Source organism: Anomalospiza imberbis, chromosome 2, assembly GCF_031753505.1.
Source record: "Anomalospiza imberbis isolate Cuckoo-Finch-1a 21T00152 chromosome 2, ASM3175350v1, whole genome shotgun sequence".
Classification (NCBI taxonomy): domain Eukaryota; kingdom Metazoa; phylum Chordata; class Aves; order Passeriformes; family Viduidae; genus Anomalospiza; species Anomalospiza imberbis.
In genome coordinates, this window is record NC_089682.1 from 69,603,485 (window position 1) to 69,627,000 (window position 23,516).

The 23,516-nt window shown below is 40.5% G+C and overlaps 1 protein-coding gene across 2 annotated transcripts in view; it reads left to right on the forward strand.

Moving 5' to 3' along the window:
- The first annotated feature begins 516 nt into the window (after positions 1–516).
- The window catches only part of ME3 (malic enzyme 3), a 117,961-nt gene continuing 94,961 nt past the window's right edge, over positions 517–23,516 (forward strand). Inside the window, exons 1-2 of one of the 2 annotated variants that reach the window (XM_068181569.1) lie at positions 682–726; positions 22,752–22,811. Coding sequence is in view for 1 of the 2 variants with exons in the window: in XM_068181568.1 (XP_068037669.1) it covers positions 532–726 (195 nt within the window). In the remaining variant the exon portion in view is untranslated. Of the gene's footprint in view, positions 727–22,751; positions 22,812–23,516 lie in introns of both variants that reach the window. The other variant, XM_068181568.1, reaches the window with a different exon arrangement.

The window sequence follows — 23,516 nt, forward strand, 5'->3', positions numbered from 1 at the left end:
ATAGGGCATTTATGGAGTATATGCGGCTTGAAATGCCTAACTAAACTAACCACGGCTGTTCACACGCCTTGACTGAAAAGTTCTTTGAAGATGCTCCTTAAGCACTAACAACTCCTCCGAGCGGCTTTGCTCCGCCGCCCAGCTCCGTGTCCCGCTAAGGTCCCGTGTCCTTGTCCAGGGTGCCCAGGCGCTGCAGCGCCCACCCGACGCCCTTTATCGCGGCTCAAGGGGCAGTGCGGACACACAGGGGCGAGCACCGCGCCGCCGCTGCCGGGCAGCCCCGCTTCACCGCCGGGGGCCGGGGCGGGCGAGCCGCTGTCCCCGGCGGGGGCGGGCCCGGGCCGGCTCCCCCTCCCCGGTGCCGCCGGCTGAGCCTTAACAGGTAACGGAGGAGGGGCGGCCGCCGCGGGGTTGCGGCGGGATCTCCTTCCCGGGTTTCCTTTCGCTTCGGCTCACCTGGGCAGGGCACGCCTGGGCCGGGCCGCGCCCGCCCAGCCCCGCCGGGCTCGCTGTCGCCGGAGCAGCGCGGCGATGGTGCCGGCGTGCGGCGGGGTCTGCGCCCGCCGCCTGCTGCGGATGGTGGGGGCCGGCCGGGGGCCGCTCCTGCTCGCCGTCAGCCGGGCCCGCAGCAGCCAGGCAGGGTGCACCGCCCCGGCCGGCCCCGGCCGCGCCCTGGCCGTCAAGAAGCGAGGCTACGACATCACCAGGAACCCCCACCTCAACAAGGTGGGTGCCTTTGGCGGGGGTGTTGCAGGGGCGTGCGCGGCCCGGGCCTCGGGGAGGGCGGCGGACCTGGGGAAGGCCTGGATCGCAGGTGTCCCGGTTGGCGAGGGCTGTGGCAGCGTCACCCGTGACCGTCCCCAGGGAGCGGCTCCGCACCCAAAGCGGTGAAATGCTGGGGAGGGGGCGCGGCCGTGGGTTGACCCGAACAGAGCACGGGATGTGTGATGGGTGTGCAGCTGCTGGCTCGGGACTGCGGTCTCCTGTGGAGTCGGGCACCTCACCTGCCTCCCCTCTGACCGCTGTCCTGCTGCCGCAGTGGCACTGACAGAGCCAGTTCCTTGCCTAGGAACTGAAGCTGTTTGCCTGAAAGCACAAAAAAAAAAAAAATGGGATGGAGAAAATACAACTTCTCTTTAAAATCCAATAGCGAAATCTGGCTTATTTTTATTTATATATATATGTGTGTTTGTGTGTGTGTGTGTGTGTGTGTAGATATGCACGCACACACACACACACACACACACACACACACACACACACACACATATATATATGTATAGTTTTATGCATTTACACCTGGCTGTGAAATGGGTCATTTACACCTACATGACAAAACAAGCCTGTGTGGCTGTTGTTGTTTTCAGTCTTCCTTTCATAGCGTATCCATAGCTATGTGTGCTCCACTACCAAAGCAACATATCACCAGGCTGAAGATGTATTTATCCTCAATACTGTGGAAACATTAACAATACGATTATAATAAGAACTTTAAAAATGCTTTTGGAGGAAGTTTTTAGCAAAGTCTACAAAGCATGTGAAGTGAGAACCCATAACTTAACGCTACACTGCTTTTCATAATTTGAAGGTAAAAAAAAAATCTGGGTGCCAATATTGGGGTCAAATATGTCAGACTCAACAAGGTTGGGTTCTACTTTCTTGTGTTAATATTACTAGAAATAACTGCAAGTGTATTATTTACCTAAGATGAGCAGGTATTAAACATGGTATTAAAATTGATTGATTGTTTGATTGATTGATTGATTGGGCTGTGACTATTTGTCATACACTTGGTACACAATTACCCAGTCCATGAGCCTCCTATATCATCTTCCAGACTGATGACCCTTTGGATGACCACTTTTGCTTTGTGTAGGATGCTGTACATTGAGCTGCATCTTCTGGTACCTTTTCAGCATCCACAGAGATGAATCCCAAAGGACCAAGGCATGTGATGACACTGGATATTACTGAATATGCAGCAACTTTGTAGGCAGTCTGGTTTGAATCATTATATAGTGCCTGTCTGTAAGGCTGAAGAGAAAAGGTACTGCCAACTAGGTCAAAATAACAGTAATTTGTTGGCATTGAGAGGTTTTGCTGGGTGCTTCATGATAGTTACAAAGAGTGACATAGCTAATGTTTCTTGTTTTCTTGCATATATTGATTTGAACTAAAAAATTAATACTTTGACCTTTCCTCTATGTAATGCAATAATAAGACACAAACAGTTGAATCTGGCTGATGCAAGAGTAGATTTTTAATGTCGTGTTTTATAATTTTCAGAACTGAGGCTTTTCTTGAATGTTTTCCCTCCTCCCAGTGAAATAAAGTATTTTTCTTGACATTTAAATGGAATTTTTGTCCATGTGAAGAGAAGGGTAGAAAACTGGTCCTGTTAGAGAAAAAATGTACTGTAGTGTGCCATGTTTAATTGGCCATGAGAAGTCTCCCAGCTGGTCTCCAGCCTGTGTGTTTGCTGTTTGTTACGTTTCTCAGTCAGTGCAGACCTTACAGTCACTGAGATAATCATCTGCAGAGCATCCCGGTCAAGACAGAGATGGCTTATATCTGTGGTAAGAGATAAGGGCTGCCTGTGTATGCACCTAGGTAACCCATCATTACTAAACACTCAGTACCTCTTTCCAGACTTTTCTAAACAGGCTTCCATTTCTCTGTGCCCCTTAGCGGCCCATTGTAGCCTTTGAAGAATTACCTGTGTTCAGCTGAAATGGTGTTTTTCAGGCAGTTCTTGTGTTGTCAGTGTGGGATTGGTAGCCCTTTGGTCTGCTGTGCTGCAGCGTGTAAATCGAAATTCGGGATCCCTAATTTAGGTAGGTTTTCAGCTGTGTATTCTCACATTGCAATTGCTCTTTACCCCTTTGGTAACTAAATGCAGGCATGGGGTTATTGCTGTTTTTCTGCAGTGGATCTCACTTTAATCTAAATTTTCAACTGATTGCAAGCAGCTCTGCAGGGAATAGTCCTTACATCTCTCCAAAACCTCTGAAAAAAATGTTCAAAAGTGAGACTTTATGCAGCAAGTGTTCTGCTGCTTTATTCAATACCCTGGGTGTTTTATAGCTTTTGGATGAAGTTTAAGCTGTCAGTCTGAAGCTGTGAAGTGTCTGGTATTTATTCAATGAAGATCACTGTCCCTTCAGCAGAATTGCAGACAGATTTACAGTCTGAGGTTATTGATCCAAGTCTTTGCTTGCTTACTAGGTTCAAGGTGCTTTGAAGAAGAAGCAGACTCAAAATCCGCTGCTGGCAGGTCCTCTGTAATATCCTAAATATTAGTAAAAGTAAAAGCAGGCTGTCCTCTGAGAAGTTCCCCTGGTTTCCAAAGCTGCATGAGAAGAAGAAGAAAAATAAATCCAAAAACTAGTTGTGAATTTAATAAATTTGCAGTTGTTTCTTCCATTTGGTCTTTGTTTACTGTGTACATTTCTTACTACTGTGGTATTCAAATACTGTTCTTCCTTGTGTTGTGAAGTGTGACAGTCCGTGTTTATTCCAAGGACAGGACTTGGGAAACATCAGCATTCTTGTGAGAGGTACTTACAGCTTTAAAAGGCAATGACAGTTGTTGTTATTTGACTGAAGAGTCTCAGAAATAACAAGAGGGTGAAGATCTTGTCACATGTTTTTATGAAGTGCCTCATGAAGAAGTTCTTTTCCAGAACTTGAATGCTGCAAAATCGGAAAACTCAGAAATGTTAACAATGTCAGATAATCACAGAGCACTGGTAAGAGTGTTCTGTGGTGATCCAATTAAAACTGGACTTGCTGAGAAATAAGTCTGTTCTACTGTAGGGCCTCAGCCTTGTGAAAAGCTAATTCAGTGCTCAGACCCTGAGAGGAGCAATGGGGCTTCACTTACCCACTACCTTGTTTATCAAACCTGCCGTGTGTTTGGTGTGGTCAAGTCCATGATGTTTTCTCTCTGACATGGCTGTCAGTTCTTAAGATTTGTGCAGTTCTGTTCATCTCAGATGTGCTTTTTATGATTCCCAGTTTTCCAGGGACTCTTTCAAATTCATAGGCCTTTTCTGTATTTGAGCAAACACAGGCTGAGCTGGACAATTCCTAGTTTGACCACACACCTGCTGGGACTCAAAAATCTTGTTGTGTCCAAAATTGACTGTAACTTTGTTCATGACATGTGACTCGAAGGTTGATGACACTTCTTGTATTTTTCTGGAAGTTCTAATTTTGAGATAAATCATGCCTGCTTGGAGATCTGCCATCACAAGCAGATGCAGCACTGGAGGTCACAGTTTGTTTTCAGAGTGGCAGGATATTGCCCTATTTGAAGGGTTAAGATAATCCATTAAACTTTCCTGCAACTGGAATGCAGGGATCTGACTTTGTGGTCTCTGAGTACATCTGGATAATACTCTCTACTCCTCTGAGGTGCATGCATGTTCTCCATTGTTTTTCATGGAATGTCATGATGAATTACCAAAAAAAAAAAAACCAACAAAACAAAATTACTAGTCTGGATCTGTAAGAATCAAACCTTAAAGAACTGCTGTAGGTTTCTGCAGCATTTTTGAATGTACTGCTGTATACATGATTAAAATGCAGAAAGGTTGTTTGTCCTTCAGCTTTGCAGGGATTTAAATTGAGCTGAGGGCTCTTTCAACAGTGTCAGTAATTTGCCACTGCAGCTGAGAAACAAATCATGTGATCCTGCACATGACTGCGCTTGGCAGCTGTGGTGAAACAGAGCTAAAATTAGGTGGATTTGTAAAATTATTTGATTTTTTTTAAATTAGTAATGAACACAAGAGCAGTGTGTCTGAAATTAGTTGGCAAGATCAAATCGAGGCAGAATTCTGTTTTCAAAGTAGTGAATCTCTCTAAATCCACAAGATTGAGTTCTTACAACTGGAGTTTTTCTTGCAGCTGGAGTTTTCAGTTGACTAGCTTTAGGTCTGGATAGACACATAACAACTGAGTGATGCATGGGGCTTTAAGTGTGTGCATTCCAGCATTTGTTAACTTGCCATCTGTTTGTGTTTTGCAAAGGAAGAGTATGAGGTGGGCAGAGTTTAGAGGTTCCCCTCGTATTTCTTCAGGAGCCCAAAACTATTTGAGCAAGGTTTGTCCAATTTTAGACTGGACAAGTTAATTTAGGGGAAAAAAAATCCACTGGGGGTTACTTAAAACTTAAAAAAACCAGCTGGCTTAGGAAGTTCCCTAACTGAAAACGATGAATAGATGGGAGAGTGCAGTAGAAGAGTATCCTATTAACCTGTGTTATTTACTCTTCTCAAGGCTTGTGGCTGCTGAGGGAGACAGGATGCTCATGTACATGAACTGACCTGATGGTACTGTTGAGTTTCTAGGGATATCAAACAAGACACTTTCGTAGCCAAACCCTGCAGCTTTAGACCCAAGTGAAACTATAGCTGAGAGATGACGTTTTCTCAAATCAGGTTCTAAATACTCTAGAGTAGAAATGTGAGTGAGCTGGAGTGCTGTGCATTGTGATGAGCCTAAAATGGTGCCTGGAGCAGAGAGGCTCCTTACATGTTTGTGCTTCATTAGTCAAGCCAAGGTGCATGTATCCCCCATGACTTCAATTGGAAACAAACTCTGAGGAGTTGAGCTTTGGCCAAATATTTTGGCGAATGTGGTGGTGTTCTGGAAATATGATTGCTCAGTTAGATTTGTTTTGGCCACCATCCTGGCATGTGAACTTTCATTTTTATTTGCTTGGTGTTAGTGTCAATCATATATTTTTCTGAGGCCAGACTGTCTTTTGGCAAGGACATTTCCTAATGTTTTGATGCCAAAGAACTTGTTGTTATGGTGTAGTCAGCAGACTGATCCCAAACTAAATCTGTTGGTGCTTCTGGTATTAGCAGCAGCCTGCAAAAGTCCCTTTGCTCCCCCAGCTTTGATTCCAGTTCATCTCCCTTATCATAGCCAAACCAAGAAGCCATCTGCCTTCCTGTCTGCTTGCATAACCTCTTGCCAACATTGTCACTCTCCCCTTTGAGATGCTGCTAATGCTTTGGGAGTAGCATTCCCATGGAAAAGCTTGGAAGTGCATAGGATATCTGTTGCTGTGAGGGTGAGAGGGGTGCTGTTGCAGACCCTGCCTCTGTCCAGTACTAATCCGGTAATATGTTGGTCCTTGTTATCCCTTCAACCCTTATAAGTGAGATTGAGAGGTCTTGGAAGCATTGGTTGGGCAGCTTTTATAAGTGCTGAGTTTATGCTTGCACTCAGTATAAGATTTTAATAAAAATAAATTGGTTTTGGAACAAAATGCTTCTTTCTGTTTTCTGAAAATGTTGTAAAAATACCTTTAAAACTGTCTTTTAAGTTGAGGAAATTCATCAGTTTGGCAGCTGCTTATGTTGCTTTCTTTTTATCATGCCCTTTCTTTTGGAGAAGCCTTAATCCTTACATCAGGTATGTTTTGGTAAGGCAGAGCCAAGAATGAATGAAGCTCTGGTTTCATAGGTTGAACTAAGCTTTTCTGGCACTTGAATAAAATTTGCACTTAAGTAACGCAAACTCTTTGGAGAAGAATATGAAAATTGATATTGTTGCACTTAGAATGGATTTAATGCTGAATATTGCAGTTTGTTCACATTCCTATTCCTTGCATCTAGTGAAATATGGGGTAAGCTATGAGTTTATTACTTTGGAAACACTCTAGATGTTGTCAGGAAGACTGAGCATATAATGTGTGGGGTGAACAGTGTGTGCTCCACTGACCTCGGCACACTCCAAGCCTTGTCCCTCATAAGTAGCACAACATACGATGTCACTGACATCAGAGACTGTGTGCTGCTCTATGATGAGATGAGTCGTCAGTGCTCGTCAGAATTAGTGGTATTCACCTGAAAGGCGGTGCTTCATCCCAGGATGAAGTGAAGAGCTAATAGTCTGTGGCTTGGTTTTGCTTTCACTTGGTTTGGACATGCAGTAAGGTACCTGCTAGAGATGGATCTGGTAGTCTTGTGATGCTTGTGGCAGATTCTGACTCCTGAGTTTTTGGTTTTGATGTGTTAGATCTGGCATTTGCTGAACAAAACCGGACCTAGAGCTAATTCCATTTGACTTGATTTTGGATTACAGAATCACAGAATCACCTGATTGGAAGAGACCTTAAAGGTCATTGAGTCCAACCCATGCCCTAACACCTCAACTAAACCATGGCACCAAATGCCGCATCCAGTCATTTTTTAAACACATCCAGGGATGGTGACTCTACCACCTCCCCAGGCAGACCATTCCAGTACTTGATCACTCTTTCTGTAAAAAACTTTTTCCTAATATCCAACCTATATTTCTCTTGGTACAGCTTAAGACTGTGTCCTCTGGTTCTGTCAGTTGCTGCCTAGAGAAAGAGACCAACCTCCACCTGACTACAGCCACCTTTCAAGAAGTTGTAGAGTGATAAAGTCACCCCTGAGTCTCCTTTTCTCCAGGCTAAACACCCCCAGCTCCCTCAGTCATTCCTCACAGGGCTTGTGTTCCAAGCCAGCCTTGTTGCCCTCCTCTGGACTTCTTTGTTTTTAAAAGCTACTTCCCGAGGCACTCTGAATGAGTCACCTAAATAGGCCAAAGTCTGTCCTTTGGAAGTCCAGTGTAAAAGTCTTATTGATGTTCCTCCTGATTTCACCAAATACCAAGAACTCTGTAATTTCATGATCACTCTGCCCCAAGTGGCCTCCAACCACCACATCTCCCACCAGCCTATCTCTATTTGCAAACAGCAGGTCTAATGTAGTCCCTCCCCTGGTGGGCTCACTCACCAGCTGCAACAAAAAGTTGGCCTCCACACACTCTATAAACTTCCTAGACTGCCTCTTTTTTTACTGCATTAAGTTCTGCTGATTAAGAGAATGTAAATTGAATTCCTCTTTGTGTCTGTAGCAGCCACTTCCAGAAGAACACTTGGTGCTGTTACTGACCTTCATTCAGAGATGAGAAAGGAAAGGTTGTTCTTTAATGAATAACTGTGCTCTCTTAAAATTCCTTGCTGAAGGTGGGACAGTTACAATTTTTAATAGAATTTAGGCCCCTCCAAGGCTTTGGGATAGTTTTCTTTTCTGACTTGCTATAAATGATGCTGATCTACCTTCCTGCCCCATCTCACTTGCCTGGCTGATGGGACAAACTGTTCAAGCATACCTTTTGGCAGCTCTCCTGTACTTTAGGTGTTTTACTCATTCTTCACTTCAAAGAGAGCCTCTGCCACCACATACACCCATGCAGGCAGGATTCTGACATTTCTAGCACTGAGCCCCTGGCAGAGGTTGAGCCTCAAGTTTGATAGGGAAGCTGCCAATGCACATGGCTGCTGTAGCTGAAAGCTGGATGCTACCCTGCGAAGGAGGAGCCTTGCCTCTACCTCTCTGTTACTTATTTTTTTGTCTTTTTCTCTCTGAAAGACAGACCTGCTACCAAACTTTGAACAGCCTATTGTAGCACTCACCCAAATAAATTCTTTTGGGACAGACTTAGCTTTAGAGCTGTTGTAAGCAGGTCAGGCAGGCCTTGGTGCTTGGGGAGAATAAACACTGCTGAAATACCCTCTCTTTCAATAGAAGGCTTAGCACAACAGCAAACTTGACTACTTTCAGTTTAGAATGTGCTCTAGTGGAGATGATGAGCATGTGTTTAATTTTTTAACCTCCTCTTTGAGTCCCAGGGGTGACACTTGCTATCTGTCTCTCCAGACAATGTGACATTTTGATAAATGACTTCTGTATTGTCAGCCTAATACAATACAATATTGTTCTTCAAAAAATGTTTTAAATGTCAGAGCTTTTTATAGTTCTGCAGCTGCCAAACACAAAACTAAGACAGGAACTGAGCAACTATGGTTCTGACAAAGAAAAAAGGCCAATGCAAGAGTTTTCTGCATATCAACATTTTCTACTTTGCAGCTCTCGGTTGCACATGTATCCTTTTTCAATATGTGGACCCACAGAACTGAAACAGATTTTCAGTACCTTTCTCTGTTGTATATATAAAAAAAATATTAGCTCCACACCTTAGAGAATTCTATTCTGTATATTTAGCTTAAAAAATGGTAAGTCTATTTTATAGTAAGTCCATATGGATTAGCTGTGTTCAGCCTCATAAAACATGTAGTTAAGATTTCATTGTGTTTCTAAATATTGGAAAAAATAGGTTATTTCAAAAGCAACAGTGCTATGTTCTCCTGAACAAGATGTCTTGAACATTTTCTCTTTGGCTGAGCCAATGCATTTGTCACTTTGCCTAGTGGTTAAATTCATTATGGAAACTATTAAATTATGTTTAATCATCATTTGAATGGTTTGGTAAAACCTGCAGGTGATTTCAGCTATGATTATTTGCATTATTTGTGATTATTATAAATGAGAGAATGGATTAAACTGCCAAATCCTGTTATTTTTTTAAGTGTCCAGATTATTAAGGGTTTCTGTTGTCAAGATGGTCTCAGCAGGTAAGCAGGGCAGAGGCTGGAGCAAGAGATAATCTGTTTTATTGTGCCTAATGATTTAGATGTGGGGGGAAAGGGGAGAAGTAAGTCCAGGAATTTTTATGTTTGTAGCCCTTCTTCTAGCAACTCTAATTTTTTGTATCCCCAGCTAGATTACTTGGTCCAATAAACAAAGAAAGAAAAATCCAACAAAAAAAGCCCCCAACAGCCCTACCACCACCCAATCAAAAAAACTTCTCCCTTTTAGCCATTTCCTACCTCACAGGGAATTTGATGTCTTTGTGTTGTCACTTGTGTCTGTGGCGAATTTCTGTGATAAAACAACTGCCTCTGTAAATCAGATTCCTTGATCACAATTATTGGAGAGTCAAGTCCCTTCTTTGCCCCAGTACTGTATGAAGGCTTCTAGATCTAGCCATTAAATGAGAAAAGTAACAAAAATTGTTTGCTGAAGTGCTAAATCTGACTACTGGGAAAGAAAGAAAATCTAAAAATTGTATCTCTTATTGTTTTGGATTTTATTTTTCTATGACAGAACCTCTTTAAAATCTAGGAAAAAAAAGCCTGCTGCAAGAGAAAGTAACTTGCAGTAGTGGAGTGCATAAAGTCTGGATTCCAGCCGACACTACTCTTTTAGGGAAAAGTGTTGTACAATGGTTGCAGAAGTGTGAAAAACACTTGTACTAGAACAACTTAGCAATTCAGGTGTTTTCTGGGCAAGAGACACACAGTTTGTGGGAGGGGATTCCAAAATACTTGATGAGGATATTGGGAAGAAGAATTGAAAACTCTTTTCCCCTGATGCCTGGCAGATACAGTGGCTTGATGTACGAAAGCCACTTGATGAGGATATTGGGAAGAAGAATTGAAAACTCTTTTCCCCTGATGCCTGGCAGATACAGTGGCTTGATGTACGAAAGCCATGAAAAACAATGATAGAGGTGACCATGTGCTCCAGGTAGGCAGCTTTACAGAAAACTTTCTAAGTGGAATTGACTGCTGGTCTTAATACAGAGCCTCATTCTGCAGTTTCTGCTACTTTATGCTCACTAGTGAATTGGCTGCCATCGGTGGCTCATGAATTTGTAAATTATATTCAAACACAGAAATAGATGTTCAAAGGTAAAGATAAAAGAATTTTTTTTGTCTCAAGTTGTAAGGATTTTCAGTGCACATACCACTGTGACTTGTTGTTCATTAAACACATGCAGCAGATTCCTCTTAGGTTTGGTAACTTGCCCAGGTTGTGATGTGCAGCAGTATTTATTCGAAGGAGATGTGGAACGTGCCTTTCACTCCATGTGCTGATGCCAGCAGCTTTTCCTGGATTGTGTCTAGGAGGGAAAAATGCTTGCAAAAGCAGAGCCCTGCCTGAGCATTGCTCTTTGGTTTCTAAGGGGCAGCGTAGGCTTAAGTCATTGGCAGGGTTTCTGTTAACTTAAGTCAACTTTACATTGAGCCTTTTTTTTTGAATTTAGGAATAAGCAGCTGCACCATTCAAGACACAAGGTCATTTTCATTACAAACTGTGAAGGCTAAAGGTAGATTGTCAAATTTCATCATCTTGCTCTGTTAAGAAATGGTAATTAAAATGAAAGCATGTGTAAAAAATTGTGCTTACTGATTGTTTAAGCCAAAGTCTCAAAGCAAAAATGGAATTTACTAATAATACCAATTTCTACTGATAGATAATCCCATGAAGGCTCCAGCTACTCCCATAATTGTGTGTCCTAAAAATCAAAAGTGCATGTTAGTGTTCTTTATTTTAGTGTGGTCTGCCTAAACTCATTCATCTTCCATAAGAGCTTTGGAGTCACCTGCTCAGTGATGCCTGTCCAGTGCCAGAAGCTGTCCTCTGGCATTCAAGCAAGAAGAGCTGGACTTCTTCACAAGACCTGCTGGAGGAAAAACGAGGGCACTAAGTGAGATGCCTTGGAAAACTTGAAGCTGTCCTGCAGAGTTCTTGTAGGCACAAAAGTGCCTTTGAACTGTGACCTTCCAAATGTCCACTGGTCAAGAGTAATGGGGTGGGGTTATGAAAGGAGAATGAGTGCATGACTCATGCTTGCTGAAACTGGGCCACTCTTCCTAGAGGCAAGCAATTGTTTTGTATTTAGCATGTTAACTGTATTTGAAGTTATAAGATAGCAAAAGTATTTTCTCATATAAATAGAAAGGAAGTGATGGGAAGGAGCTGGAAAGCAGCAGCAAGACTCTGGCTGCTGCTGTAAAATGGGTTTAGTGTTAGCCACTTTTAAAAAGCTCATTACATTTTAAAGATAAGCTTTAATGGAATTGGCAGTGACAGTGAAACTGTAACCAGATATTGTTGTTTTGTACAAGTGCCTTTCAGGTTTCTCTGCAAGGTCGAATGTCCTATTGACTGGCAGCTGGACTGTTTTCCTTGTAGGAATGTTACTGGTATTTGATGGAGTTGCAAAATGAGTTTCCCACTGAAGCCAAATATAAAAATATGAGAGTCCAGTAGTTTCACTTCCTGCAAAGCTGGAAACCCTTGTAGCATTTATTAGGATTTCCTGCAGGGAAAGAGGGATATTAATCTTGTTTGACTTACAGAATCATAATATTTGTGCTGCAATTTGTAACACAGAGCAAGAAGTTCTCGATTAGTATTTCCTGAGAAATAGCAAATTCAGTAAAGTAGATGCTTTTAACTTTTTTCTTTTGGTTTTGGTTTTTGTTTTCTTTTGTCAGAGAATAACTATAACATCTTACAGGAGCTTAAATATGGCACAGTGTTGGAGCAGGGAAGAGCAGTGGTGAACGTGGCTACAGATCTGCTAGGACACAGTGAGCAGCAGGAACCATTCTCAAGTCTTTCTCAGTGTCTGATTCACACCATGATACTCTCTGAACTGCAGTACTGTATCAAGTGTGCTTGTAGGAGGCATAAAGTCATTGATAAGAGTCACCTGGTCAGTTCATCACTGGTGTTAATTTTCCTAGTGTTGGAAAATTTTTCGCAAACTCTGAGCTGATTACAATGAACCCTGATTTAGGGCCCAAACCAAATTGGCTTGAAGTACTGTGAGCCTCTTTTCTTTCAGATTTTTAGTAATTTTATACTATGGAAAGTGCTTTATGTCTCTTGAAAAGAGGCTTCAGCTTTTATTTAGCAGAAGCACTAGGTTTTCCTATCCAAGCAGAAGAATGCTGCTAAGAGAGCTGAGGCTGAGGGCTTGGGCTGAGGAGCTGCAAGTATGTGAGGGTTTCCAGATCTGTGGTAGGCATGGTTACTAGACCATCTGGACAAATTTTGTGCATTGTAGATATTCCTCATCTCCATTCTGGATGAGATGGGCCATGTATCTGGGGCTTCTAGGCATCCAGCATCTCCTTTGCATATAGTCTGTGCATATGCAGAGGCTGATTATATTTGGGATGCACTGGATTTACTGTCCACTTGCAGACTAATTCATCATGTGAGACTGAAGCTCTGAGCCAGCTCCTGGACTTTCAGAAATCATAGGGCAACAGCCAAAATCCTTATATTTTTCCCCAACAGAAAATCTATGTAGAAACAGAGGGAATGCCTTGAGATACCTGTACAGGAGAGAATAGATCTCAGAGCTCGTTCTTTAGGAAAAGCATCTCTATTCCTGTTTGTTAATTCACCTGACAAATGAGAAGTGAAGAGAAAGTATACTAGAAGTTGTAAAGGTGCTTGCTTATTGCTCTGCAAATTAAGAAACATCTTAATTAGCTAGAATGCATCATGTAGGTAGAATTTTCTCCAACTTGAGTGTAAAATGGAGTTACGGATTACTTTTTCAGTCCAGTGAGGCTGTGATTAGACACATAATCCCCAGCTGTGGCTTCCAGATTTTAGCAAAATATAGAAACTATTGAAGTTGAACATCAAGACTTGAAAAAAAAAACAGAAAAGAAAAAATGTGACTGAGAGAAATATTTGTGGCTTATTTCTTATTCCTGATTCTTGGGACTTTCAAGGCATGTATCATTCACTTTCTGCTTTTCATTAATGAGAGTCATTCGGGCTACTGGAGCCCAAACACACTGCTGTATTACATCAAACACTTTTGAACTCTGTCCCATTTCTTATCAGTCAGTGAGGATGGTTTCTGAATCACTGATATGCAATCAAGAAAGGCTTGTGCAGTCATGGACATCATGTTGTCATAATTTACATTTGGTTTTGGAGTACTTCAGTGGAGAGCTGAATTTAGCTTGCCCAAGGTAATATGGGACATTTGTAGGTGAACATGAGTCTCTCAGAATAAAATCCCTCACCATTCAGCCAGCAAACCTGTTTGCTCAGTAGTCTTTTTGTAGCATCTATTATCTGTACCAAAAATGATCTCCACCGCAGCCTGTTAGAAACACGCGTGATGTATCAACTGCTATATCCCATATATGCATTGTTGTATTAAATGAGAAATAGTTTGTGAAATATTTCCCAGAAGCTGTGCACAGAGGAAGTGAGTGCTGTTATAGGAGGTTATTTTAATTCTGTTTACCAGAGCTCACTTCATTTTTTTTTTATTTAGTCACTTAAAATTTCTGGCTTTATTTCATAACAGTTCAAAACTTCGAATCACAGTGTGTATCAGTTACAGATACCAATACCTGTAAACTTGAGGTTATAACCTTGTCTGCATAATTAAAATAGACTAAATAATTACACTTAAAGATAGTGGGCCAGAAAGTGGGCTAGTGGGTGTGATGTGTGGTCCTGCTGTGACTGCTATTCCAATATCTAATGAGACAGATGTACCAGTGATTTCTTAGAAATCAAAAGATTATTGGCCTGGCTTTCCTCTCATTTTATTTAATGACACCTTCCAGCAAATATCTAGGACTAGATCCAAAGCAGATTGAATTTTATGGGAAGCAAATGAGTATTTACAGGCCTTTGCAGTGAAGTTATAATCTTACTGGCTTCATATTGTTTAAGAAAGTGCTTTGCTGAACTAGGGCATAGGTTTTTGATTTAGTATCACACTGCTGTAAGACTCTGGGTGTCTTCTGGCTAACGCCTATCTGAGGAGTGGATTTATAGAAGCACAGCTGGGTTGTAAACAAATGGTGATGCACTTTGCTCTGCATTCAGAGGGAAGAGAAGCAAAACTACAAGACAATAATCTGTATTTTTGAGTACCAGGCAGAAGAAAACCAACTGCAAAACTGAAATGAACTTGCAGGCTGAGCTTCAGACAGTTTATGATGTCTCCAGTTGGCATTTGCTTTATTAAATAAATGAGACGTAAAACACAGTCACTTTCAATGTATAATCTGCCTTCAGCCGAGGTTACATGGCATTTTTTCACTGAATCACTTTCTTTCTTTAATTTGAAAAAGGAAAAGCAGAAGTGTAGTGAATGAATGGAAGAAGAAATCCTGAAGTGGTATGACAGTCCCTTGTATTATAGTGAGTTTAGATCCTGGATTCTCTAATGCTGGTGGGTGTAGGAGTTTGACCTGTCTTCCCTATGTACTGTGCAGTAACTGAGCAGTAAGTTTAATGTATGATTGGTAAAATAGACACATTAAGGGTGTTTGGGGCCAGGATCTGCCTCCAAGCCATGGAGAGCAAACCTTTATAAACCATTCCCCCCAAATAGTCAGACATTAAATTTTGGTTCCCTTTGTCTTGGTGTGAAAGAACATACCCTGAGACATTTGCTATTCTGGTTCAGAAATCCCATGTCCCAACTCTCTTGTTCCTGCATTTGGAAAGTTAGGGAAAGCAAAGCAAAGTGTTGCAGTAACAAAGATTATAGTGATAAAATATCATATGATAAATATATCATATGATAAAAGGAATAGAACTCATAGTTATGGCAAACTCTATATACCAGGCACTTTGCAAGCCAGAAGTCAATGTATTTCTTGGAAAGAAAACAGATCAGCAACATTGTCTAAATGTTTGGAGTTTGATCCTACACTACAGATACAGTTGGTTATAGTCAGGAAGTGGAATCTTACCTCCTTGATCCACATGGAAAGACTTCTATAAAGTCGTAGGTTCAGGATTATGCACAGATTCGGAGATTTGATGGGAAAATTCAGTGGTAGAAAGATTGGTGAATAATATGAATGTGGGCACCTAGATCTGTGCAAACATTACTCCAAGGCATAGATTTTCAGTAAGGACAAAAATAAACCCAGAATGTTTGCCTCTTGCTGAGTCTTAGCAATGTTGTTCCAACATAAACATAGCTTAGAAGTTGTTGGCTTTTAGGAAAAACAATTTTTTTTATTTTTTTTTAATGTCTCTGAATTATTCTGAATTATTCAGGTAACCTCAAGCTTTGCAGAACTTTTTTTTTTTTTTTTTGTCTGGAGAGGAAAAGGCTTGTAAAAGCATCAGGGCAGCTTTTATGCAGAAAGTTTGACTGAGGCCAGCATAACGTAATATAGATAGATTCTGTATATTTGCATGTAATAGGATGTGACTTTAAAATGTGCAACTGCAGGGGCATCCCTTTGCATTTCACATAACTTCTAGTCAGCAGTAGGATTGTCATAGATTCAAAATACTCCTAACAGTATAAGATTTGAACAATTTAAATAGAGTGTGGATGCTTATCAAAGTAGAATTTTACATTAAATTTGTCTGAAACTGCCCTTTTTTCCCCCATAAGCAATCACATGCATGTGCCTAGACCATGGTTTTTGGCAGAATCTGGCTTCTTTATTCTAAGTTCTGATTCACTCCTGCTGTTCTCTGAGATTCTCCTGATTGTCATGTAGACAGGAGCATTGCTACTGCCATCTGCAGTGCATCAGCATCTACATCACACTAAAACCATACTGACCTCTCAGCATATGGTGACTTTTTAAGGAAGTTCAAAGGCATATCCTTATCTTATGTCCAACAGGGAAATTAAGAGACTGACTGTGTTTTGTAATGTAACCAATTTGTTTCATGAACATCAGCTTCAGTTTGTGTATTCTGTGGTCTACAAATGATGTGTTTATCTACTCTGTGTTAATCCATATTTTGCATTTTACAATTAAAAACATTCTTCTGAAGCAGTAACAGCTTTGAATAATATCTTCTATATGTGTTTGCAAAAGCTGTCTCTTTTAGAGCTCTTCTTTCATTAGTATTGTGTGTAGATCGTGAATAGAAATGCTTTGGAAATGCAGGCATAACTTCAAATCTGAGGCGGCATTCTGTGGAGAATCTGTAACACTTTTGAGAAGTGTGAAACGTTTCATGCTATTAATACAACCTTATTTTGAATATGACGTCAGAAAACAATTTTAACGCAACTAAGGGGATTTTAGCATCAGGAATACGAGATAAGGAGATAAGAAACAAAATCTCTGCCCTATAATAAAAGCAAGACTGATAAAAAAAGTGGTTTGATGTTTTGCCTGTGTCTATACTGTATTTGGGCTAGTTTGGAGGAGCCCATTTCCTGGTTCTGTCTGTCCATTTGTCTTGGTAAGCAGCTCAGCTTCATCTTGTTCATGAAACTGAAACTCTTGCGCAAACCGCTTCACGAAGAAGTATATGTGGTCCTATCTGTTGGCATCAGGTCACTGAAAAATGGATGAGAGAGGGTGTATCTGAGGCTCCCTGTGATCTGCTGCCCCACAGGAGATAGGAATACACTTGAGTGTACTGTAAGGCAGAGACTGTACTTGAGACCTTTTCTTAGCTGTAGCAGCCTGATTGTCCTGGTAGTGTCCCGTGGTAGGTTTTTGAGGGTGAACAGGATGGGCAAGCAGTGAAACAGGCCTTGAGCCTGGCATTTTGAAAGACACAGTAGAAGTAGGTGGTGTTCCTGTTTCTGAAATCATGTATAGCATATATTTGTTTCCAGTTAGTTTACTTTTCTAAAATAATCCTCCCAAAATTACTAAAACAAAATCCTACTCCTGTACAGTGGGGAGGGAAGGGAGTGGAGTCTGCATAATGCAGTTTATAGATATAAAGTACTGTATAGCTGCAGCACAGTGCACTTTGCCTCCTCATCCTGTGCCAGTTTGCACCACATTAGCACAGAGATAGGTATCTTGTGCCACCCCGAAGTCAAGGAGATGATAATTTTTTTAACTTTATCAATATGTCTCAGGAAAGCAAAGATAAAATGGATACATATGCTTCTCTCTTGCCTTTGAGGACTTAAACATGTGGTGAGAATTTACAGTCAAGTTTAAGGTTTGCAAGATTTTATCTTCTTCTGGAAACATGATCAGCTACCAAGGAAAGAATAGAGAAACCATTTTTTCAATCTGGATGCTTTTTGCTACAAACAAATTCATTCACTGGATGTAAGCATATTTGCCCACAGTTCACTTAGCTGTCACTTACATCTAGAAAGACTTCAGGAAAACATCTGATTTAAAATTGAAATTAAGATTTCCCTTAGAAATACCTCTTTGTCTTCACTGTGCTTCGACAGACATCAGCTTTTGGTGATATGATGGTGTTGAAAGAGGTGTACTATTTTAAAGTGCAGGTATTGCAGATAAGCTCTTGGGGAAATGGTGGCACAAGCTTTTTGAAAGTGAGTGGAGGTTTTTGTGTGGGTGATATACAGAAAGGTTGTAGCTTCACTTCTACAATCAAAATCAAATGTGATGTATTATCCTTCTGAACATCCAGTAATCTGCCAGCTCTCAACAGTGCTATGATAACTACCAGACTACTTTGGACTACTAATTGATCAGGACAACCTGATGCTCATTTAAAACCACTTTGGGCTGCTTTGGCATCTGAACTAGTTTCAATGGCATAATAAAATATTTGCATTTATAATCTGATTACAATTTCTTAATGCAGGCTTTATAGCTCAAGTTCATCCCTGTCTCAGGGGAACATGTCAGTCGGCACTTTCTGTGAATTGATCTGCTTTCAGTTTTGTGTTGTACTGGATTCATGCTGATGTAAAAACTCTAGAAACCTCAAATGACATACATCAGATGTAGGCAGTCTCTGTACTAACAAATTCAGTACATACAGCACAAGCAATCAAAGCCAGCTGCAGGGTCTGCATGCGTGTTGCTAAAGCCTTCATCTGTGTAACAGTGAGTCTCTATAACTGGGTCTGCTCTGTGACCCATGGTAACTCCCAAATGGCCAGTCACTGGTCCTATAAATAAGACTGACTGCTACAGAGGTTTTGCATCTTCTGTTACTGGGGAACATCATGGGATCATAGGTAAAATGTAGTATTGGTAATGACAGCTTTCAATATACATGTATTTAATTATTCTCCTGCACTTGTTTTCAAGTGCAATTCTACTTTTGATATAGTAACAATAGTAAAATTTAGGTTTTGTTACCAGTTTTCTTTAAAACTCAAAATACAAACTAAGGTTTACAGTCTTTCCTTTTTTTTAGCCAGGGAGACTTTTAATTGATGATGTTGTTTTAATTTGAGGGGTAGGTGTTGTGTTTATTTGGTTTGGTTTGTTGGGTTTCTTTTTCTTTCCACATCAGTGATGACCCCAGGTTTTCATTTCTTTTTCCATTCTTTCTTCTTTTTCTCCATCATTCTTGTTCTGTTCTTTCTACTTAGAGACATGAGTCCCCATGTGAAGAACTTCCGGATAGAAGTAGAATTTCGTTTTGAAGTGGAATCTAATTCTAATTTTAGTCTTAAAATACAAAATATGCAAAGCACTTCACATTGCCTTACTGTTCTTGATGATGTAACTCAGTTGTGATGTTATTTCTGTTTATTTGCTTTGGAATAAGGTATGAAAATGGTGAATTTTACTTGTGTGTGTGTGTGTGATGTCATCTTGCTTTAATGGGACTTACAAATTTGTGGCTAAAAGCTTAGACAATGGAAAAGGACACTGACACCTTGGAGTGTTAGTGCAGCTCAGCTTGCTCAGACCTCTCTGCCTGCACCTTTTCAGTGTGAATCCAGTGTGGTCTGTATGACAGCTGCTTGTGGATTTTTATGCTTGTTCATAGCAGAGTCAAAGACCTCTTGTGCAGCAAACAGGGATTTTCCACTCACATTTTTAAGAAATTCTTTGAAAATTATATTTCTTGTGGGCTTCCTTGGTGTTGGTGAATCATGAGGCATTAAACCCACAAATTACAGCTTGGTTAAATGGTCTAGAGTAAACAAAAATTTCCAGTATTTGATGAAGAATTTGTAACCCTGAAAGCTTATCCATTACTTTTTTATCCACAACTATATTGCATCACCAAGCTAAATGGCAATGATGGACATATTCCAAGGGCTTATAATTCTGAGACAGAGAATGGCAATGCTTATGGTTAGTGCAGAATGATTAATACATTTGCCTGGCATTTCTAATTGGAAAGCTTTTTATTCCCCCAGGACAGTACTTTTCTCTTGGACTAATTTTTCATTATGATAGTTAATATAAAAGATGAGAAAGCAATTACAGATAATTTTACATAGGAGAATTGATATTTTTAGTTTTCAAACTTTATTATTTAAAATATTTAGTTCTCTAATGATGTATTTTAAACCTTGGGTTCTTAATTGATTTGCACTAAGAGTTTATGGTATTTTGCTTGTTGTTTCTCACCTAAATTCAGTAGCTGTTTTAGAGAGGAATGAAGAATTCAAGCCCGTTTATAAAGTCTGTTTTCTGAAACAGGGTTGCTTAAAGCCTCACAGCTTCTGGTGATTGCCAGTACTCTTGGGGTTTTTTGGCCATTGAAGGAAATGCTCTCCTACCTGCAACACCTGTAAGGTTGGAGGGATTGGAAGGTAGGTATAATAGGCTTCTTATAGAGATACCTGTGTGGGAGAGGTTCCAAATACAAGGCAAGTAGTCTGATGGACCTCTGAAAAGTAGTACTTCATCAATCCCCGAGTAAGTGGTGACTTGTGTTTCAAATGCTAGTTCATCATCCTTCCAAAAACGATTCCTGTCAAGGGATAAACGGTGTTCATTAGTTAGGTAATGGGTGTTCTGGAGCTAAAGAGCCAAGGTCAAAGGGAGCTTCAAAATTTATTTTTATCTATTGTGCTCCACAGTTGACCTTTCATCAGTGGTTTAGATTTGTTGCTTCATGCTTTATGTGGACAGACTCTTGCTCACCTTTCTAGAGCAGCAGTCAACTTAAGCAAGGCTAAACAGTCAAATTGGACCATCAGAGACTAAAAGACCTTAAATTGCTGCAGCAATTATCTTCAGGGCCTTGTAACACACTTTCTACACAAAAGCCAGTGTTCATGCCTTGAACAAAAAGCCTTACCACCACAGCAGTTCACAGACCCTCAAAGGACCCTTGTCACTGTTGTGGTACAAACCCTTCTGAGGGGTGTTTGGCTTTTGAAAGGTTCTGCTGCATCTGTGAGCCCTGGAGGGTTCTGCTCATTTGTAGAGTGTTGTCCTTTCTACAAATAAAAGTCATGTTTCTGTATAAAAGGCAAAAAAATTGTTGGGGGTGTTTTTTTGCAGGCAGGTCTTGTTTTCATTAAATATGAAGAAAAGCCTGCTGTTGTTATGCTGAGCAAGACTCAGTTCTGAAGCACTGTCAGGTGTCAGTGTGATATTTCAGACAGATCTGGCACAGGGATGGGATCTAGCTGAATGGCACACACTTTCTCTGTGCCACACTTCAGCACTTCAAAAAAGCATTCAGATTTTAAGTATAGTTAATGTTTTTCAAGAAGCACTAGATCTTAGTTTCTGACTTCACAAACTTGTCAGACATGGTTTTTGTACTGACTGGTTATATGTGGGGTAAATCCTCAAAGTACTGCCATCTGGGTATATGTAAACATGTTAGTAGTAGAGATCATGTGATGGGATTTATGCTGTTGTTCCAAGGGATGCTTGTGCCTTGCTAATCTTTCCAGTGACAGAGCATAATCAGCTTCTTTTCTATGAAGGCCTTTCACAGCCAGAGAGATGCCACACAGGCAAAAGTTTGAGAATCACCTTGCTACATTTAGGTGTGTACATATAGGAAAAAAAACCAACTATGGATGACATAGGTTCTTAATCTTGCTCTTGATATAGCTTCTTTAGTCTTGCTCTTCATGGAGCAAAATATCTTTCTCAATACCCTTGCATTAACAGCAGTGTTAAATCCAAAGAGTTGCAAATTGCAAAACACTCTTGCATTTTTTTTTATTTACAGCCTTTTCATCTAAAGCCGTTCATATCTGTTTCACTCTGTCAGGGTTGCTATTTCTGTAGCACTAGCTATACCTTGTTTGGGTTTATTTCAGCATTTATGCCTGGCTGTTGTGGCTGTAACTACATGTACCTCCATTGCAGAAGCTGTGCAGTCAGTGTTTGTCAGTGTAGGGCTTTTTGGCCAATAACATGCTGGATGATACTTGGCTCTGTCAGCAGAGTTTGGCTGGTCAAGCTGACTCTATTCTGCTCTCCCTCCACCCACCCTCTGATTCGTTTTCCCCTGTTCCACAGTTTGGAAAGGAAAAGTCTAAAAGTGAAGAAATCTCAGAGGTCCCCCTATTTTATTCCCAGGATCAGTTAGGAAATCCAGCTCAGCCATGAATCATAACCACCCCAGTGTGAAGTTTACTGTTCAGAAAGTGCAATTTTGTGTTGGTGTTAACACTCACTTCCACAGTGTACAGCTACTCAAGTTGTTACTAATGCTGTTTTCAGTGCTTTATAAAGTATTAGAATATACTTTTGCCTTTTTAAGGTATCTTGTTATCAAGCCACTACTTGGTAGTTGCAGAATTTTGGTTTCTGCACAAACTGTGTGGTAAGATCCCCTGGCACGTGCCTTGGCTCTGCAATGAATTGGGCTTGGAGCATTAATGCTAAAGATGTGTGTGGAGTACCCCAAAGCAAGAAATATTATGAAAACAAATATGAGCAACTTGAACTAATATGGGGACTTCTTGTATTCTGCCAAGCAAATGGCTGTTCATGTCCTGTCTTTCCTGGGTTTCACATAGATTAATAATTTCAATCCTTGGATATGTCTATTTGTCTTTAATTAGACCAGATGGTTTATGCCAGTGTCCTGTTCCTAGAGTGACCAGTAGCAGATGCTTAGGGAAAAATAGGAGAAGGCAAACAAGGAGCAACAGTGTTTCCTGCCACCAGCAGTATCTGTCTCAGGGACCTACAAATTTAAATAATTCCATTTAATGGCCTTCAAAATTTTTTCCTGTCCTGCTTGTTAAATGCTTTTAAACTTCATATTCAAAGAAGTAACATCCAAGGTAATGAGTTGATTAAGATGACTGAAGGTTGTATAAAGAAATATTTCATTTATTTTGAACCTGCATTTTGGTAGAATTGTTTGATGTCCTCTTGCCCTTCTCTTAGAAGAGACTGGGAATAATCACAGATTTCTTTGTCCCTCCAGGAGAAATACCATTTCCAGCAACTTTTCAAGAAAGACATCTAGAGAATCTCAGAGCCTGAGGTACTGATGGAACGAAGGCATTACTAAAGAAGGCCTTGAGGTGGTGGGATGAAAGCTCTGAAGTAGGACAACATGTACCAATCTAATTCAATTTCTCAGTCTTGGGGACCTATTACTGGGGCTAACTAGACAGAGTGGATCTCTCTTCTTTACGTTCAAGTTTTCTAGTTAATATCGTACATTATTCATGCTCAGATGTTTATGACCTCCTCAATCTCAACACTGGTTTGTTTTTTTTCAGTGTGTGCAGGAAAGAGAATAATACTAAGAGTCAGAAAATGTGAGTTCCATTTGAAGCAGATTCATTTTCAGTCTCACCAAGGTGAAAAAATAACAAACAACAAATAATAATAAACACCACAAAATATTATTACCAAAAATTAGCACATCTTTTTAAAAGTAATTGGTTCTCAGTCAGCTGCTAAAATTCTCTTGGTAAATGAGTGAAAAATTCAAAAATAGGGTGGAGACTTGATTTTTACAAGCCCTGGTGTGTTGGAGTAGAGCTAGAAAATGAATTTGAAATGTGCGCTTATCTAAAGTAATGTTTCTCATTTAATACAAAAATTAGAATTCTAAAGCAGTATCCAAAGTACAGCTCTGAAATGAACCCTAATCTGAAAATGTAACTTCAAGTGCAGCACGTAAGCACATATTCTACAGCCTCAAAGCATATTTAATAAATCAATAGGATAGAATTTCCAT